This window comes from Trichechus manatus, unplaced genomic scaffold (genome assembly GCF_000243295.1).
Source record: "Trichechus manatus latirostris isolate Lorelei unplaced genomic scaffold, TriManLat1.0 scaffold00084, whole genome shotgun sequence".
Classification (NCBI taxonomy): Eukaryota; Metazoa; Chordata; class Mammalia; order Sirenia; family Trichechidae; genus Trichechus; species Trichechus manatus.
Window position 1 is genome coordinate 8,123,426 of NW_004444020.1, and position 22,305 is coordinate 8,145,730.

The 22,305-nt window shown below is 37.5% G+C and overlaps 1 protein-coding gene across 7 annotated transcripts in view; it reads right to left on the bottom strand.

Moving 5' to 3' along the window:
• The window catches only part of STAG1 (STAG1 cohesin complex component), a 552,131-nt gene that overhangs the window by 329,603 nt on the left and 200,223 nt on the right, over nucleotides 1-22,305 (bottom strand). For all 7 annotated transcript variants that reach the window (XM_023735988.1, XM_023735987.1, XM_023735981.1 and 4 more), the window contains one exon: nucleotides 5,556-5,720. In XM_023735988.1, the coding sequence (XP_023591756.1) occupies nucleotides 5,556-5,720 (165 nt within the window). The remainder of the gene's footprint in view (nucleotides 1-5,555; nucleotides 5,721-22,305) is intronic.

Here is a 22,305-nt window from a genome sequence, read left to right on the forward strand (position 1 = left end):
GAGGTCTCGTACAATATTTGTCCTTTTGTGATTGACTTATTTCACTCAGCATAATGTCCTCCAGTTTCATCCATGTTATGAGATGCTTCACAGAGGCATCATTGTTCTTTATCGGTACAAAATACTCCATTGTGTATATGTGCCACATTTTATCAATTTATCTGTTGATGGACATCTAGGTTGTTTCCATCTTTTTGCTACTGTTAGCAATGCTGCCATGAACATGGGTGTGCACATGTCTGTTCGTTTGGCGGCTCTTATTTCTCTAGGTTATATTCCTATGAGTGGGATTGCTGGATCATATGATATTTCTATTTCTAGCTTTCTAAGGAAGCACCATATCATTTTCCAGAATGGATGTATCATTATGCATTCCCTCCAGCAGTGCATAAGAGTTCCTATCTCCCCACAGTCTCTCCAACATCTGTTATTTCCAGTGATTTTGATTCGTGCCAGTAATGCCGGGGTGAGATGGTATCTCAATGTGCTTTTAATTTGCATTTCTCTAATGGCTAATGATTGAGAGCATTTCCTCATGTGTCTGTTAGCCGCTTGAATGTCTTCTTTGGTGAAGTGTTTATCAAATGTTTTTTATAAACACTCTGTATCAATTCAGGTAAGCTTTTTTTTTCCTCCTGCAATCTGAAACCCTATGGAGTGCAATTCTACTCTGCATACATGGGGTCGCCATGAGTTGGAATCAACTAGATGGCAACTGGTTTTGATTTTTTAATCTGATTATTTGGCATATTATACTAAAAAATTTCCTAAGGTTAAACCATCCCTGCATTCCTAAAATAAAAACTTGTTGTGTTGTTGTGAGCTGCCATTCCAACTCATGGTAACCCCACGTGTGCAGAGTAGAACAGCTCCATAGGGTTATCAAGACTGCAAGCTTTTGGAAGCATGTCACCAGGTCTGTCTCCTGATGCATCTACGTGTCATATGTTGTTGCTGTTGTTGTTAGGTGCCTTCGAGTCGGTTCCGAATCACAGCAACCCTGTAGAACAGACTAGAACTGCCACATAGGGTTTCCAAGGAGCAGGCTGGTGGATTTGAACTGCAGACCTTTTTGGTTAGTAGTCATAGCTCTTAACTACTGCACCACCAGAGCTATGTATTGAACTGAAATTGCTGATATTTTGGTGTAGTTGACCTGCTCTATCACTTCTTTTCCTATTTAGTTAATCTCTACTTTTATTATTCCTTTAATCTTAATTTCTTTAGGTTTGTTATTTTTCTTTCTCTAGCTTTTACTGTTAAAAGCTTAACATAAATACATTTAAGACTGTATATTTATTTAAGTAGTGCCTTGGCTGGTCCTAACAAGTTGTGATATGTATTATTTTCACTAACGTTCGCATTCTCAATACTTTGTGATTCTATTCTTTTTATTTCCTCTTTAACACGAGTTGTTAAAAACTACATTTTTATACATTTTTATTGCAATTTATAAGGCAAATTTATTTTATTATGCATTTCAATATACAATGTGTTCAGAGAACAGGTTCAGACATTCCTTGATGAGAGCTTCCACTATTTTCTTCTGATTCTCAATATTCTGTAATTACAGTATACTATTTATGGATATGTAATTATTTTTACTTATCTTTCTCACTCTTGAGAACACACTTTGGATCTGAGCACATGTGTCTATAAATTTCTCCAAAATTATCTCTTCAAAAACTGCATCTCTTCTATTTCCTCTGATCTCTTCCCCTGGCATATAGTGGAACGCTTCAATCCACTTCAAAGTCTCTCAACTGCTCTTTTATATTTCTTTACCTCTTTATTTCTCTGGGCTACAATAAAAATGAGTGCAAATTCATCAATTCTCCCTTTGATGGCATCGAAGCTAGCTTTTTTTCCCTCAGTAAAACTAATTACTGAGTTTTTTATTTCAATGATTTATTTTCAATTTTGAAGACTATTCCTTTTTCATATCTATCTAGTCTTGCTTTATTTATCCCCTCTTTTTGTATTAGATAAAATTTCTTCTTTCATTCCTTCTAACATCTTAAACACATTTATTATTGTACTATTCATCCCTTCCCATTAAATGTTTTTATGAGTAATTCTGTTCATCTTGGGAACTCCACTGCACAGCAGATTATATATGGGCTTAGAACTTCTGCCCTAAGATAATATTGGAGACTTTTACGGACCCAGTCACCAATCAAGTCAACTGGTATTTCAATTCAGGTCCCGGTTATAAGGACTATTTTCTGTATTCTCCCTTTCTTCAGCCCTTAATTACCTTTAAGTGAGGTTTTAATAGCTTATAATCCAAACTAGCACCCTTTTGAGTATTAAAAGAGTCTGTATTAATAACTACACTGGGACAATAGGCATAAACTGGGAGACCCCAGGACAACCTGAGATATGATTACCCTAAACAAAAGCCTTAACCTGTGCAGTAGTTATCGGCAGCTTTCTTCTGCCTCCTTTACAAATAGAGAGACTCATGTTAGGTCCTAGCTTCATGTAGTAAGCCTGACTCTATTCCTATATATTCCTCATGGGGCAATTTTAGTCCTTTAAGACACAAGAGCCAAACTCCTGGCAACAAGAACCTGCTTCTGTACCCTAAGCCAATCCTGTTCATTACTTTGCCGTTTTTATTCTATTCAGATCACATAAATATTTAGTTTATTTTTAAACTCAGTGATATTTGTGTGTATTCTCTTTTTAATATTTTATCTATTGTTACTTTGTTTAAAACAAGGATGTGATAAATATCAAAAATACTGTGCCATCTTCAATGGGCCTTTCATCAATACTTTAAATATGCATTCCCTTTGCCTAGCAACCACTTTCAGAAATTTATTCTACAAAAATACTTTCACATATACATTTTAGAAATATATATGTATGTGCGTGTGTGTATATATATCTGTATATACATATATAAGAACAAAACTGCAAATAGCCCAAATGAAAGAAATTGTTTAAATAAATCATAGCCCAGCCATATTAAGGATACTACACAAATAATAAAAATCACAAGGTAAATTCATAGAAAAGAAATGCCCACAATAGAATGGTGGGTGAAAAAAAATTACAGAACTTAGTACATTAATATGAATGTAACTAGGATGGAAAAAATATAATATGAACAATAAAAAAGTAAGGTTAAAAAAAAAATGTTTGAGGCAGATTTCTGTAGAACAACAGCGAGAAAAAATTAAAAACATGGGTTAAAACTGAATTATGGAAAGCACCAAAGTCCTGACTACTAAGTCTGACCTTTACCATTTAAAAAATGTAGATCCACAAGATTTTAACCACGAGAGTGAAACTAAGAAGCGGTGCTTTAGGGAAGAGTAATCTTGATGAAGAATATAAAATGTATTGGATGCAAGAGAAAAAGCTATATTAGAGCAGTCAATATTTTCTTTCAAATATAGATGATTATAAGATTTTGTTCATGTCAAAGCTGATACTGAGCTTTAATAACTATGCTGTTCTTGTTAGTTGCTAAGTTGTTAATTGCTAAGATGTCAATTCCAACTCATGGTGACTAGCCAAAAAGTAAGTGGTTTGAAGACAGAACTGGAAATCTGCTTCTGAAAAGACACAGCCTTGAAAACCCTACGGAGCAGTTCTAGTCTGCACAAACACGGACACCATGAGTTAATACCTACATGCATTATGATTATTTAATATACACAAAGTTTTATCTGAAAAACTGAAAGCAAAATACTTAAGTGCAATTTTTAAATTTTTACATAAAAATGCACTTCCTCCATTTTCCTGTTTTCACCTACAGATGGGAAGCAGTAAAGCAGATTTCAAAATAGTATTTCTCTAGCTTGTTCACAATTCTTCTATTAAAGTGAAATGAAGAAATCATCGAGCTTCATGGTTAAAGGTCATTTAATTTATTTATTTTAAAATTATACTTACAAAAGGCCTGGTGATCTGCTTCTGTAAATGTTATAGCCAAGGAAACCCTACAGTGCAGTTCTACTGTATAACACATGGGATCACCATGAGTCGAAATCAACTCAATGGCAATAGGTTTGGTGGTTTTCTGTTTCTTATTTTTTAAAATGTAATTTATAGTCTGTTGACTTGATTTTGATAACTGGGAATTCAATGTTCTTTAGCATCATCTTACTCCCTCACCTCTCCCCATGCCCACATAAATTCCAAAAGTCTTGAACACATCAATCTAAACATCTTGATAAAATACACAAAAAGCAATAAATACTGAACACACTTAAGGGCTTCAAAAAAGAGCGCTCAGCTGCTAGTCAAAAGCTCAGTGATTGGAACCCACCAGATGTTCCACCACTCCATGGGGGAAAAATGTGGCAGTCTGCTTCTATAAAGATTATAGCCTTGGAAATGTTATGGGGCAGTTCTACTCTGTCCTATAGGGTCACTATGAGTCAGAATCGACTCGATGGCAATGAGTTAAAAAACAGAAAGTATACTAATGACAAGTTACCTGCTTTGAATCCTAAAAGTAATTCTGTTTCATAAATTACTTAAAAAAAAATTCAAAATTAAATTAAAAGTGAAATACCAAAAAGGAGCAAATAAAAAGATTTGGCATTTTCAATCATTAGTGATCAAAGAAATGCAAATTAAAATAATAATGAACTACCATTTTCCATATATGTTATCAAATAATTCTTAACTACAAAATACTCAGTTGGTTCCACTATCACCACCAATTGCCATCGAGTCAATTCTGACTCATGGAGACCCCATGCGTTGCAGAGTAGAACTGCACTCCATAGGGTTTTCAAGGCTGTCATCTTCTAGAAGCAGCTCGTCAGGAATTTCTTCCAAGATTCCTCTGGGTGAGTTCAAACCGCCAACCCTCAGTTAGTGGTTGAGGGCTTGACAGGTTGCACCACCCACCCCAGGACTCCTATGCAACTGATAGCACTTGCTCAAATGAAAAGCGTTCTAGTAGACTTCTGGTGAAAGATAAAATAGTACAATTTTTTGGAGTAATACAGTATTTATGTATCACAACAGTTAAAAATATCCTTTAATAATTCTACCTTCAGTATTTTATAATGAACAAGTATGTAGAGATATAAACATGAATAATGAATAAATTTTAAAATACTGGAAAAAATGTAAAGACCCACTAAAGGAATGGTAAAGTTATTTATAGTTTATCCTTATAAGGAATTAGTAAAACGCCAATAAAACTGTACTATTATAGAATATTTAATGATATATTTTGAGTGAATGAGACAGAAGAGAATAAAAGGTTATAAAAGATCACACACATGGATACAAAAAATTACCATGAAATACTATTTGTGGTTATTCCTAATTCACTACTTACAATTTTTCTGTCTTTCAAATATTCTATAATACACACGAGTTACTTATATAAAATTAAATTCCAAAAAAACATACTATTAAAGTAATGAAACAAAACGGCTCTCCTGACACTCTTCACGAAACCAAAAATCTTCTTGATTACTGTCAATGACAGCACGTAAGATTTCAATATATACATTAATAGGATCCACATAGGTTACTGACTGTATTGCTTTGTACACAAAATAAAAACACTTAAAACTTACCTGCATTGCACTTTTCCCCAGTTTCACCACCTCAAATAATGTAACAGGCTCCCCTTCGCCATTCTGTTGAGGATGCCCATTAGCTCTTCCACGGCCCGCTCCTCTAGTTCCAGCTTCAACTCTGCTCTTCTCTCCTAGAGATTTTCGAGGTTTCTTATTTGTAGACTGAATAAAAAGATGAGATTAAAAAAACAGAATTAATGGCAAGCTTACTTTGCTCTATGCAAAATGATCTCAAATTATGATCGATCTCATGAAAGAGATAAGAAAAACAATCCCTGACCAAAAGAGGCTTTACAATGTGCTTTTACTGTTAAAAGTAAATGCAAACAGCAAAGTGTAAGTTCATAATAAAAGGTTTGAAAATAAAGTTAAAAACCTTCCAGCAGTTTCTACAATAATGCCAATGCTGAACATTTCAATCTTGCCTCCTCCTGAAATTTCCTTCTTCATACCCTCCTTGATCTTCTCCTACTTTCTCAGAAAACTAGTTCAATGAAACATTTCTTAGAAAAGTTGCATGTTCAACTTCATACTCTAGTGAAGTACTCTAAAGTTTCTCACCTAGTCACTCAACAAGGGTGCACTGAACAGATCTGAAATCATTCTAGGTACTGGAATACAGCAATAAACAAAACAGACAAACAACTCAGCCCTGCTGGAACTTACCCGTTGCCATCGAGTTGATTCCAACTCACAGCGACTCTACAGGACAGAGCAGAACTGCCCCATTCAGTTTTCAAGGCTATAATCTTTACAGGAGTAGACTGCCACGTCTTTCTACCACGGAGTGGCTGGTGGGTTTGAACCGCCAACCTTTCGGTTAGCAGCCCAGCACTTAACTACTTTGCAACCAGGGCTCCTTTGATGAAGCTTACATTCTTTAATTAGCATCCCACCCTTCCTATTCCACCCAATTAATATTTTAAAAAAAAAAAGCTACTACCCATTTGTGTCTCACTTTCAGAGCCACGGGTAACTTGAAAGAATAGTTTGTAGGCATGGTAGTAATTCTCACAAATTTCATTTTTATACAAACTCATTACATGGTTGCTGTTTCAACAAACTCCTAAATGACATGATGGTGATAAATGCAATGGACAGTCCTTGAAACTCTCAACAGGTGACATGATTTTCTCCCATCATCAATTTATTGCCCCTCAGCTCCAAATTCACCCTTATTTGTCCTGCTTTGTGATACTGAAGCAGAGCCTTGTAAGCATTTCTCCTTTGCCATCTGCTACAATGTTAGGCTTTGTCAATGGATGGCCCTTTAGGAGCAGCCATGTCAGGGAGGGGCTTCTCTTCTTGTTCCAGTACCTGCTCAATGCATTTTCTATTCCTGTGCTCCTTTACAGAATTTTTTCACTCCTCTTAGGAGTTAACAAACTTATATCCAATTTTTTTGTGTGTGGATTAGTACATAATGAGTTTATTATTTCTTTTATTTTTAAACAAACTATCTTTTTTGAACAGTTCTAGATTTACAGAAAAACTACAAAGGTAATACAGAGAGTTCCCATATAGCGTATCACACCTAGTTACCACTATTAACATCTTACATTCGTAAGGTGCATTTGTTACAATTATTGAACCGATATTGATACATTTAACTAAAATTCATACTTTATTCAGATTTCCTCAGTTTTCACCCAATGACCTTGTTTTATTCCAGAACCCTACTCAGGATGCCACATTACATTTAGTCACCACGTCTCCCTAGGCTCCTCTTGGCTTTGAAAGTTTCTGACTTTCCTGGTTTTTTATGACCTTGCCCGTTTTGAGGAATACTGGTCAGGTATTTTGTACTATGTCCCTTAATTAGAATTTGTCTGGTGTTTTTCTCATGATTAGATTGGATTGTGGATTTTGGGGAGGAAGATCAGAGTAAAAGTGCCATTTTCATCCCCTCACATCAACGATATATACCATCAACATGATTTATTACCGTTGATGTTGACCTCCATCACTGTAACATTACTTTTCTCCCTTTCTATACTGTACTCTGGAAAGGAAATCACTATGTGGAACCCTTTCCTAATGACTGGGGAGTTATGATCCACCTCCTTGAGAAGGGCAGTATTTACGCAAATTATTTGGAATTGTTTTGCAGAAATTTGTCTATTCTCACCTATCTAATAATTTATTCATATCAATACAGACTCATGGATATTTATTTCATACTCTGGGTTAGAATACCACTTTATTTTGCTGTTCAAATCGTTCCAGCTTTGGTCATTGGGAACTCTTTCAGTTGGCTCATTTCAGTGATCATTTGACATACCCCATCATTTTGTCTGTGTGTGTGTGTATCTTCTGTTTTTAGCATTTCTTTACTTTTAGCACCACAAGATGCTCCAGGCTCACCTTGTATATTCCTTGCCCCAGTTCTACAGTCAGCCATTTCTCTAAGGAGCCCTGGGTCCTTTCTAGGAGAATTTATTGGAGAATTAGAAACCAAGATCCAAGCACTAGGTTTTGCCCATTGCTATTGGGGTATCCTTGCTTCTAGACCCTTCTGGTGGACAGAGCAAGAAAATATGCTTGTGTGGCACAGTGGTTAAGCGCTCAGCTGCTAACTGAAAGGTCAGCAGTTCAAACTTGCCAGCTGCTCCGTGGGAGAAAGATGTGACAGTCTGCTTTTGTAAGGATTAACAGCCTTGGAAACCCTATGGAGGCAGTTCTACTCTGTCCTTTAGAGTCACTATGAGTCAGAATTGACTTGACAGCAATGGATTTAGTTTTGGTTTTATACTAACCTGTAAGGAGCCCTAATGGTGCAAAGGTTAAAGCATTTAGCTGCTAACCAAAAGGTTGATGGTTTGAACCCACTCAGTGGCTCCACATGAGAAAGACCTGGAAGTCTGCTTCCTTAAAGACTGCAGCCTAGAAAACCCTATGGGACAGTTCTCTGTCATATGGGGTCACTACAAGCTGAAATCAACTCGACGGCAACTAACAACAACATATCATACTAACTTGTATATACACAGGTAACTACAACTATTTCCATATGTAATCGTCTGTATCTATGTTAAGCTAAATGTAAGTTCATAATGATGTTTCCAACTCTTAATCCATTACATGGAACATTAAACCCTAACTCTCCCCCTTCCTTATCTATAAATTCCCACTTCAACAGTGACAAATTTGCTTCCTACTATTTATTTAGTTGTTTAATTCCAGTATATATGTATAGCAGTATCAAAACTGTTAAACCATACCCCTATGGAAAACAACTTTATCAACTAGATTATAGTGCTTAGGTACAGTTTTTTGGGGATTTGTTGGGGTTTTTTTGTTTGTTTGCACAGACTCCTTTAACTTTGGAGTTATTTAGGTCAGCACCTTTTTCTCCCATCCCCTTCAGTGAGGGTGTTTTAGACATTTGTAATTCTACTTCTATCTTGGGGATCTCCAGCCTCCTAAACGATTTTGTGTGTGTGTGTGTGTGTGTGTGTATAAGGTTCAATCTTTGTGCTGTAAAGTTCTATGGGTTATGACAAATGCATAGTGTCATGTGTAATTACATGACTGTTAACAAATACAGTATCACAGAGAACAGTTTCATTGCCTTTATATATATATATATATATCCCTGTCCTTTACCCACTCAACCCTCCTCTACTTCCCAAATCTCTGGAAACCACTAATTTCTTATCATTACTATAATTTTCTCTTTTCCAGATGGTCATATAATTGGCATCATCTTCTTTCACTTGACAATATAGATTTAAGATTGAGTCATATCTTTCTGTGCTAATCTGCTCATTTTCTTTTACTAATGAATAATATTCCCAGTGCTTCTAACTGATGTTTTGGTTTGAACCCCTGCTGAGAATCTGCATTTCCAACATGTTCCCTGCTGATAATTTGCACTTCTAACAAGTTCCCAGGAAGTTAAACACAAGAATCACCTAGGGTTTTGTTAAAATGTAGATTCTGATTCAGTACACCAGAGGTGAAAAGGCAACTTCTCAGCAGGGCTTCAAACCAGGAACCAACTGGTATGAAGCCCTGAATATGTCATTGCATGGACGTAGCAGTTTATTTATTATTTATTTGCATGAAGGTTTTTGTGTTAACATAAGTTTTCAAATCAGTTGTGTAAGTTTCTAGGGGCACAATTACTGGATCGTATGTTAAGACTATATTTAGTTGTGTAAGAAACTGCCAAAGTCTCTTCCAAAGCGGCAGTACCATTTTGCATTCCCACCAGCAATTAACTCCTGCTGTTTTGCATCTTAATCAGTAATTGGTATTGTCAGGTGTTGTGTATGTGTATAGTGTGTGTGTGTGGTGGGGGGGCATGTGCGGGCATGTGCATAGTGTATAGTGGTTATTTCATTTTTAATTTGCAATTTTCAAATGACAAATGACTAATGACCATCTAATAATTCTTTACATTAAATTTTCTCCATTCAAATTACTGGCAAGGATTCTATCTCTTGACTGTACCCCAAATGATTCTTCATACCTGCAATGTACAACATGGTAGCTGTTAGCCATATGTAGCTAATTGAGGGCTTGAAATGTGTCTAGTCAAAAACGAGCTGTGCTGTCAGACTGCAAAATATCCACAAGACTGAAAACTTAGTATAAAAAAGGCATCTAAAATGTATCACTAACAATTTTATATTGATTACATGAAGAAATAATAATATTTTGGATATCTTGGGTTAAATAATTAAAACTAAACAGCCATTTCTTACTACTTTACGGAAAATTTTAAATTGCATAATGTGGCTCACATTGTATTTCTGTTGGACAATGTTACTCTGTTCTAATACTATAACCATAGTAATCCTTCTAACATAACACAAACCTGATCCCATCACTTCCTTGTTTAACATCTGATCTTCAATTACCCTCACCGTCATCATTAAAAGCCTGAACTCTGTGGCGTGCCAAGTAAGGCTATCATCTACTACCTATTTAGTAATCTATCACACCAGATCCCTCCTTACATGGTACAATCCTGGCATATTAATCAATTTAAAGATGTCAAAAAGCAACATCCTCCCATGCGTTCATGCTGTCTAGGTGGACTCCAGATCCTAGCCCCTCTTAACAAGTTTTGTGCCTTCACTCAATTTTTTTTAGAGTAACAGGTATTGTCCAAGCAGCCCAGCCTGTGTTTGCGTGTCATGTAGCTCAATACCCAAAAGGTGATAAAAGTTATACAATGAAAACTTGTGTTCCTACCCGTCCCTAACCCACAAACTTCTAAGAAGCAACCAGTATTATTCATTTCTTATGTTTCGTTTCAGAGACATTTAACATATAAAAACAAATGCGTGTATTTCCCTCCGTGTATTCTTTTTAATGTTACTTATGCATAATTCTGCACCATTCTATTTTCATTATTTTGCTGTCAATCTATAGCAGTACCTACAGAAGTTCTTGAATCATCTTTGAAAGCTAGAATGTTCCATTTCATAGATGTGCATTCACTTCTTTAACCACACACCTAGTGAAGGTCATTTATTATTACAAATAATATCGAAGCAAACAAACTTGCATATATATGGGAATGTATGTGTTCACATACACATACATCATTATACATACATAGCATGTATGTAGTATGAACTAAAGTCCATGAATAAAGGGGAAATAAACCCTAAATCTCACACCTGAGGGGCTTTTAGCATAGGTTATAAGGGGCAAAAAAATAAAAGAACATAAAACTCCATCTGATCTTATCTTAGGCCTGTCTGTATTTTCCTACTACAAACCTAGACAATAATGTACAATAAAGAAGCAGAAAGACAACAACAACAAAACTGATGTTCAGAAAGACTGTCCCTAAAAAAAAGGTAGGAAGATCATAATACAACAGGATACACACAATCTTTGGCTTATACTTGAGGGGAACAATTTTGCAACCCTACAAATAATTTTTCTTTTCAGACATATAGCTGTAGCTTTGTCTATCCCACTCATCACAGTTTTCTTTTGTTTTTTGGACAATTTAAAAATTAAGAATCATGACAGATATTTCAGGAGATAATACTACATACCAATACCAGTTACTATTATGAGTTTATTCCAACCCATAGTAACTCCACGTGTATCACAGGACAACTGTACTCCATAGGGTTTTTTGTTGCTGTTGCTGAGAATATACACAGCAAAACATGCACCAATTCAACAGTTTCTACATGTACAACTCAGTGACAATGATTATATTCTTAAAGTTGGGTAAACATTCTCACGCTCCTTTTCTGAGTTCTTCCTCTCCCATTAACATATATTTGGTTCCCCCTAAGGTTTCTATCTAATCTTTCAAGCTGCTGTCGTCAATTTGATACCATGCAAAGTTCTTCAAAGAGCATAATGCTCAAAGCAGACATTTTTTTAATAGTTAGCTAAACTATTGTTTAGTTTTAAGAAGACTTCAGGGGATATTTTTGTTTAAGGTTTTCAGGATTACCTCAGGGCAATAGTCTCAGGGGTTCATTCAACCTTCATGACTCCAGTTAAGTCTGGAGTCCATGAGAATTTCAAATTCTGTTCTGCCTTTTCCCCTTCTGATCAGTACTCTTCTATGGAATCTTTGATCAAAATGTTAAGTAACGGTAGCCAGGCATTCATTCAATTCTTCTGATCTCAAGGCAAAGAAGGCAACTGTTCATGGTGGCAATCAGCCACATATTTCATATTGTCCTCCTATTCCTGACTCTTCTTCCTCTGCTGCTCATGGAAATAGAGACCAATCGTCGGGCCTTGGATGACTGTTCGCAAGCTTATACGACCCTAGACACTATACAAGAAACTAGAAGGTAGAACAGAAGCACTAAACACATTATTAGGCCAATAAACTGGATGTACCATGAAACTCAACCTCCAAACCAAGGAACCAAATCCCATGAGAAGACAGAGACAGCTCTAACACCAGAGATTGCATGAGATGACAAGAAGCAGCAGTGCACATGGCAGAAAACTGGCAGCAGCAGAACAAGGAGACGACATAATGGGATTCACAGCCAGCGCAGAAAGACAGCTACAGTGGGTGTGCTGACCCACTTAGTGAGACAGCTGACAGCCTTCAGACAAGAGGCTTGCTGGCAGAGTGGGATGCCTCCAGGCATTTACTGGTGGAGTTAAAGAGCTTGGTAACACTTGACCAAGCAGGGCAGAGGCAACACCTGGGGGTGGGGTGGGGCAAAAGCCAAGAGAAGGGGCCCCTGCTGAAGGGGCTGAGACAAGCCTCTCCATAGGGGCCCAAGGGGGGGCCTGCAATGCTGAGGGGAGCTCAGAGAGTTGTCCTCCACTCAAGAAGGTAGAATTGGCATGCATGCCTCCTGATCCTGATCCCAAGTTGCGACTGACCAGTTACTTCCCTAGTAAACCCCATAACTAGTAAACCCCATAACTGTGAGTATAGTCTGTGAGTTCGTGTGGCCATTCCAATGAATTATTGAACCCAGCATAGAAGAAGAATGCTGTAGGAGGGATGGCTGGTGTAAGAACTGGTTAAAAGGTTGGAAGGTGGAGGTATGTGTGACCTCCACCTCAGAGGAATCACTTGGGCTAATGCTGATTTCCGACCAACCACCACATTGAAGGAAGTTAAGAGGAGGTCTGAGGTCCTCCACGCCACCACTTCTAAAACATCTGAGAATGATAACATCAGCAAATTATGCATTCAACACTGTAGGTAGTACATATTACTAATCATAAGATGTACACAAAAAAAGACAATCATTAAGTGTGATTTGTCGTAACTTCAATACATCGTTAAATTGTAAACTATGTAAGTAAAAAGTACTAGAGCTATATGTACACTTAATATGTGTATACTTTAGGTAAGTTTTAATTCAGTAAAAACCAACAGTTTCAAATCTTCGACCACCGGAGGCAGAGCCAAGATGGCAGAATAGTCAGATGCTTCTAGTACACCTACTAAAAACAAAGATTTGAAAAAACAAGTGATTCGATTATATATGCCAGTCTGGCAGCCCTGAACATCAAAGGCACAGCTGAGGAACCAGACTCAGTGGCAAGGGGAGGAAGAAACGGTTCAGAAGCAGTGAGGAGTTATCAGACCTGACATGGCGAGAGCCAGAGACCTTCAGCCCTGACAGGATGGGGGGTTAGCGGTGAGGGAGGCAAGCACTGGTGCTTGGGAGGCATACTCCGCACCAGGAGAGACGCAGCTGCTGACCTTCTACTCGGCCACGCAGTACCAGTGAGAAGCAGCCCTCGATGAAAAGTAAGTACCTGAGTACAGTTCACCACGCAGATCAAAAACAACCCCCTTAGGGAAACACCTCTCTCCCATTTACCTCCCCGCTCCCTGCTCTGCACTGGGTCCCAGACCAGCTTCAGCAATTGCTGTGTCCCCTTGGCTGGATGCAGGAACCGACACATGCCCGGAACCATTCTCCCAGTCTTGGAGAGTGAACAAACTAACAATCAAGGGGAAAAAATAAACCACTGACTCCCCTAAGCCAGGAACCCAGGGTAGGCACAGCTCCTTTGCCTAGGCACAAGCATAAGGGATCCATGAACTTTACTGAGTGCCTTTCCCCCTGCAAAGACCTGTGTGGGCACATCTCAACAGCATACGCCCTCATTACCGCAGTACAACAGGGTATATACCGGAAGTCTAACTTCAACTGTTTCAGCTGTGAAGTGGCAGATTCTTCACATTTAACACTGCTATGTCCATTAAGCAGGATCTTCACCTACCTACATCAGGAGCCTGATGACTGGTGGCTCAACCCATGCCACCTAGACACCTGCGATAGGGCCCCATGAATAAGAGGTGCCACCAAGTCCTTACAGCCAATAGAATTAGGTACTCATAGTCCGGCTACAAAACCCACTCATCTGCGCTCTCTAGGGAATGGGGACATGACTTCCTCCTGGACACTCAGGGGCAGCCGTCAGGCCCCTGCCTTGCTCAGAGTGTGTCCACCTGCTACAGCCAGATGCCTGTGTCTACAACAATCACCCATGCCTGTCTAGGACTGTAGGTGAGAGCCTACACCACACACTTGGCGGCTATCTACCTGGGAACCTCAGCAGAATCCATACAGCACGAGTGGGCGGACTCCTGAGCTCATATACCTAGTAACAGATCTAACTACCTGGTGACAGGACATTAGAGCTTCAAAGGTACCAATAATCAAACTAGCTCATACAGCAGCCTATCTGGGCATGTCAAAACAACAACAAAAAAGAAGCTAGGATACAGTAAGCAAACAAAATAAATATAATATCTTACTGATGGCCTGGAGACAATAGTCAATATCAAAGAACATAAAGAGGCAATCCATATTGGTTTCAGCAAACTCCCAAAATAAATAATATAGAAATTTTCCAGAGGAGGAAAATTTCTTCTAGGTACCAGAGGCAGAATACAAAAGATTAATATACAGAATTCTTCAAGAAATTAGGAAGCAAATTAAGCAAAACGCAGAACACACAACAGAGGAAATTAAAAAGATTAGAGAAGAACATAATGAGAAATTTAACAGGCTGCAAGAATCCACAGAGAGACAGCAATCAGAAATTCATAAGATTTACAATAAAATTTCAGAATTAGACAACTCAATAGAAAATCACAGCAGAATTGAGACAATGGAAGTCAAAATTGGTGACATTGAACATAAAGCACTTGACACCAACTTATTTGAGGGAAAATCAGAGAAAAGGATTTAAAAAAATGAAGAAACCCTAGGAATTATGTGGAACTCTATCAAGAGGAATAACCTATGAGTGATTGGAGTACTAGAACAGGAGGGATAACAGAAAATACAGAGAGAATTGTTGAAGATTTGTTGGCAAAAAACTTCTCTGACATTCTGAAAAATGACAAGATATCTATCCAAGATGCTCATTGAACCCCACATAAGGTAATCCCCAAAAGAAAATCGTAAAGACATATTATAATCAACCTTGCCAAAATCAAACATGCAGAGATAATTTTAAGAGTTACTAGGGAAAAGCAAAAAGTCATCTACAAATAAGAGTCAATAAGAATAAACTCGGACTACACAGAAGAAACCATGTAGGCAAGAAGGTAATTGGGATGACATATATAAAGCCTTGAAGGAAAAAAACTTCCAGCCAAGAATTATATAGCCAGCAAAATTGTCTCTCAAATATGATGGCGAAATTAGGGCATTTCCAGATAAACAGAACTTAGGGAATTTACAAAAACGAAACCAAAATTACACGAAATACTAAAGTGAGTCCTCTGATTAGAAAATCAGTAACATTAGATAACAACCTAAGGCTAGAACAGAGGACAGATCAACCAGATATCAACACAGATAGGGAAGTCACAAAAGTAAATCAGAGCTAAAACACTGACAATGGGGAAACAAATGTCAACATGTAAAAGATGGCAACATTAAAACAAAAGAGGGACATAAAAAATGTAGACATAGATTTTTCATATGGAGAGGAAGTTCAGGCAATATAAAGAAATATAAGACTGGTATAAACTTAGAAAAATAGTGGTATATATTAAGGTAGCCACAAAGGAAACTAAGAATACTACAAGTCAAAACAAAAAACTAGAAAAATATAATCAAGACTCAGCGAATGAAAAATCAACAGTAATGAAAAAGATGAAAAGAAAATACATAAAGAAAAATGATTCAGCACAAAAAATTAAATGGAACAAAGAAACTGCGAATGACACACAAAAAAAGACATCAAAAATGAGAGCACTAAACTCATACCTATCAATAAACACGCTAAATGCAAATGGACTAAATACACCAATAAACAGACAGAGTGGCAGACTGGATAAAAAAACACAATCCGTCTATATGCTGCCTGGAAGAGACACATCTTAGACTTAAAGACACAAACAAACTTAAACTCAAAGGTTTGAAAAAAATATATCAAACAAATAACACTTAAAAAAAGAGCAGGAGTGGCAATATTAATCTCTAACAAAATAGACTTTAAAGTAAAATCCACCACAAACGATAAGGAAGGACATCTACATAGTGATTAAAGGGTCAATACACCAGGAGGACATAACTATAATAAATATGTACACACCTAATCACAGGGTTCCAAAATAAATAAAACAAACACTAATAACACTGAAAACAGAGATAGACAGCTCCACAATAGTAGCAGGAGACTTCAACACACCACTTTCAGTGAAGAACAGAACATCCAGAAAGAAGATAAACAAAGACATGGAAGAGCTAAATGCTACAATCAACTAACTTGATCTCTTAGACATATACAGAACACTCCACCCAACAGCAGCCAGTATGCTTTCTTTTCCAATGCACAAGGGACAGTTTGCAGAATAGACCACATATTAGGCCATAAAGCAAACCTTAACACAATCCAAAGCATCAAAATACTACAAAGCATCTCTTTTGACCATAAACCCACAAAACTAGAAACCAACAACACAAAAAGCAAGGAAAAAAAAATCACACACATAGAAACTGAATAACACATTGCTCGAAAACTACTAGGTTATACAAGACATTAAGCATGGAATAAAGAAATTCACAAAATCAAATGAGATACATCCTACAAGAACCTTTGGGACACAGCAAAAGCAGTGCTCAGAGGTCAATTTACAGCAATAAATGCACACATCCAAAACGAAAAAAGGTCCAAAATAAAAACATTAACCCTAGAAATCGAACAAATAGAGACCAGCAAAAGAAGCCCTCAGGCACAAAAAGAAAAGAAATAATAAGAATTAGAGCAAAATTAAATGAAATAGAAAAACAACCGAAAAAGTTAACAAGACCAAAAGCTGGTTCTTTGAAAAGATCGACAATATCGATAAACCATTGGCCAAACCGACAAAAGAAAAACAGAAGAGGAAGCAAATCACCCGAATAAGAAATGAGATGGGCAGTACTACAACAGATTCAACTGAAATTAAAAGAATCATAACAGAATACTATGAAAAATTGTACTCTAGCAAATTTTGAAACCTAAAGGAAATGGACAAATTTCTAGAAACTCACTACCTACCTAAACTAACACAAACAGAGGTAGAACAACTAAATAAACCCATAACAGAAAAAGAGACAGAAAAGGTAATTAAAAAACATCCAACAAAAAAAAAGCCCTGACCCAGATGGCTTCACTGGAGAATTCTACCAAACTTTCAGAGAAGAGTTAACACCACTACTACTAAAGGTATTTCAGAGCATAAAAAAGGATGCAATACTCCCAAACTCATTATATGAAGCCAGCATAACGCTGATACCAAAACAAGGTAAAGACACCACAAAAAAAACAAAAATTACAGACCAATATCCCTCATGAACATTGGTGCAAAAATCATCAACAAAATTCTAGCCAATAGAATTCAGCTACATACCTAAAAAAACAATTCCCCACGATCAAGGAGGATTTCTACCAGGTACGTAGGGATGGTTCAACATTGGAAAAACAATCTATGTAATCCATCACATGAATAAAACAAAAGATAAGAACCATATGATCTTATCAATTGATACAGAAAAGGCATTTGACAATGTACAACACCCATTAATGATAAAAAGTCTCAACAAAATAGGAACAGAAGGGAAATTTTTCAAGATAATTAAGGGCATTTATACAAAGCCAACAGCCAACATCATCCTAAATGGAGAGACTCTGAAAGCATTCCTCTTGAGAATGGGAACCAGACCAGGATGCCCTTTATCATCACATTTATTCAACATTGTGCTGGAGGTCCTAGCCAGAGAAATTAGGCTGAAAAAAAAAATAATGGGCATCCAAATTACTAGGGAAGAAGTCAAAGTATCTCTATTTGCAGAGTATATGATCGTACATACAGAAATCCCCAAAGAATCCGCAAGAAAACTACTGGAATTGATACAAAATTCCAGCAAAGTTTCAAAATACAAGATAAACATAAAAAAATCAGTTGGATTCCTTTACACCAACAAAGAGAACCTCGAAGAGGAAATCACCAAATGAATACCATTTACAATAGCCCCAAAGAAGATAAAACACTTAGGAATAAATCTACCCAGAGACGTAAAATATCTATACAATGAAAACTACAAGACACTACTGTAAGGAACCAAGAGACCTGCATAAGTGGAAAAATATACCTTGCTTATGGATACAAAAACTCAACATTGAGAAAATATCAATTCTACCCAAAGCAATCTACAGATACAATGCAATTCTGATACAAATTCCAATGGTATTTTTAAATGAGATGGAGAAACAAATCACCGACTTTATGTGGAAAGGGAAGAGGTCCCACACAAATAAAAGCATTACTCAGTAAGAAGAAAAAGGGAGAGTCCTCACACTACCTGATTTTAGAACCTATTATACCACCATGGTAGTCAAAACAGCCTGGTACTGGTACAACAGATGCATAGACCAATGAAATCCACAATCCAAACATAAATTCATCCATCTATGAGCAGCTGATATTTGACAAAGGTCCAAACTCTGTTAATTAGAGAAAAGACAGTCTCCTTAACAAATGGTACTGGCATAACTGGAAATCCATATGCCAAAAACTGAAACAAGACCCATACCTCATACGATGCAGAAAAACTAACTTGAAATCGATCAAAGACTTAAATATAAAGTTGAAAACAACAAAGATCATTAATGAAAAAGTAGGGACAATGCTAGGAGCCCTAATACATGGCATAAACACAATAGGAACCATAAGTAACAATGCACAAGCACGAGAACAGAGACTACATAACCGGGAGTTCCTAAAAATCAAAAACTTATGCTCATAAAAACACTTCACCAGACTTCCAGACAACATGGTGCTATAGGCAGAAGCACCATAGAGTCCCTCCACATCAAAGATCCGAAAATCTAAGCCAAACAGAGAAAATGGCAATCCTGAAACCCTTAGCCTGAAATGAAGAGATAAAGAACTCAGCCAAGCACCAGATGGAATACGAAACTAACAGAGAACAGAGAGCGAGGATAGATACATACAGAGGTCCCCTATTAGCTAATGCAGCACGGATCTGCCATCTTGGAATCCTATCAGAGATCAGCAAACACAGGTTACAAGAAAGCAGCTTCACGGAGCTTCCAGCAGGAGACAAAACAACCGGTAGGGAGCGATATGAGCTTTCCCAACACCCATCCTTTTTCACCACCACTCGGCCTACTCTGCTTCCTTCAGACACTTTCTTGGCCAGGAAGCACCAACTTCACCACGGTGTCGCTTGGATTCCACTGGCCCGCAACTCCCTAAGTGCCATTTGATGGCTGCTGGTGTTTCTCTCTTCTGCTTCTTAAGATTTCTTCCTTACCTCTCGACACCTCCAACTCCTTTCTCTCAAATGTCAGGCTCCAAGTACCATCCATCGTTCCTTCTTCCTGAAAGGCTGCGAAACCACGCTCGAATGTGAAACTGCTTCCTGGCCCGTGCTACCACACTAGTGGAATCTTGGGTCTTTTGTTTTGAATTGTTTGTTTTCTTTTTCGTTTCTCCAATTAGAAGTCCGTTCTAGCCAGGCAGTGCTCCATGGCATGGGACCTACCCACTCAGTTTGCACAGATGCAGAGAGGGATCCCTGAGGGTGTTTATTTTCTCTCGTTTTTGTTTTTGGGCTTTTTCTTTTTTTCTGTTTTTCTTTGGGGGGGTTTCTTGTTCTTTTTGTTTATTTTCTTTTCCATTTTTTTCCTTCTTCATTAATCATTTTTCGTCTCTCTATGCTTTCCTTCTCTTCCTCTCGCCTGAATACCTGGCACTGAGCAACATCTCTACCCCTTCTAGCCAGCCGGTACTTCACAGCCTGGAAACAACTTTCCCAGATCTCGCAGCCACACTGGAGGGATCCCTGGGACCTTTGCTCTTCTTGTTTCTAATTTTTATTTATTTTCTCTTTCTTTTTTTCTTCTGCTTTTAGTTTTTTCCATTTCATAGTCTCTCATCTCTGTGCTCCAAAAGCAAGCTCCTCTAACACTCTTTTATGTTTCTATGTTTTTGGCTCCTTTTCCTCTCTCCTCTCTTCCATACCCATCTTAGCTCCAAGCTTCACAATCTCCCCCTCCATCCTGCCTACCTACACTGTGCGCTGAACATCACACCCCCAAAAAGCCGAGGCATGGCCTACCAGAACATGCTCTGCACTGATTCCCGGCCCGCCTTGGTGGCTGTAGTAAGTGCCACAAATAACCCATCCCAGCATCTCCTCTTTAGCTAGACTTGCCCTACTTTACCATATCTGAGCGACTCACACAGCCAACTGGAGAAGGAAGTGAAAAGTATTGTGCCCAAAGGCAAACAAACAACAAAGAACACAAAAACCGCCTGTTCAGACACAGCCAAAGAAAACAAAAAAGCAGGACAAAACAAAATTACAATCAATAAATAAGAAAAATCACTACCAAATGCCCCAAAGATAGCAGACAATATCAAAACATTTACAAAACCAGGACGCGCTGGTTGCAGTAGGTGTCCAAAATAAAATATGAGATGACTTTCTAGTAGAAGAAAAGGCACTAGAACTACCTGACAGGAAATTTAAATCTCTAACATTCAGAGCTATCCAACAGTTGAAGCAAAAAGACAATAATGAGGAAAAAATAGACAAATGCACGAAAAACGCAGACAAATTCATGGAAAACACAGACAAGAAAATGGAAGAATTCAAGAAAATAATGCAGGTGCAAAATGCCACAATAAATTCACAACTAGAAATCATCAACAACAATTAGAAATCCAAAAGATAAACAACAAGATTTCAGAAATGGACAGTGTCAGAGAAGGCCTGAGGAGCAGGTTTGAAAAGGTGGAAGATAGGATCAGCAAAACCGAAGATAAACACTTGGATACAACTCTGATTGAGGAAAAATCATAAAAAAGAATGAAGAAAAATGAAGAGACCCTGAGAATTATGTAGGATACAATCAAAAGCAAAAATTTTGGAGTGTTTGGAGTTCCAGAACGGGGGAGAAAACAGAAAACAGAGAGGACCACTGAAGAACTGCTGACAGAAAACTTCCCCAATATCATGAAAGATGAAAAGCTGGCAATCAAAGAAGCTCCACGAACCCCATATAGGATAAACCCCAAAAGAAACTCAACAAGGCATACCATAATCACATTTACCAAAACCAAAGACAACCAAAGAATCCTGACAGCAGCTCAAGAAAAACAAGAAGTCATATACAGACGACAAACAATAAGACTGAGCTTAGATTATCTGGCAGAAACCATGCAGGCAAGGCGGCAATGGGATAACAAATATAAAACCTTGAAACAAAACAGATCGCCAACCAAGAATAATATATCCTGCAAAACTCTCATTCAAATATGTTGACATTAGGTCATTTTCAGATAAACAAAAATTAAGGGACTATGTAAAACCCAAACCAAACTTACAAGAATTATTAAAGGGAGTCCTTTGATCTGAGAACAACATCAGCTCACAGACTGAATTTAGGATGCAGGATCATACCAGCCACATACTAATCTAGGAAATGAACTCTCATGGACTATCCAAAACTAAAAGCAATACAACACAGAGTCAGAGCAATTAATCTGTGAATGGCAACAACATCAGAACAATAAAAAAAATTAATGGAGTAGGTATAGTACCTTCTAATGGAAAGGAAAGCAAGGCCATACCAAATAATAATAGACTGCTTCAAACTTAGACACGGGTAAATTTTACGGCAACGACAAACAATGTTACCAAACCTACTCATCAAAATAAAGATGAAAAACATAAAGTCTCAGTAAAAACAAAACCTACAAAAACAAAAGAAATAAAAAAAAATACACAAGCAAAAGGAATTC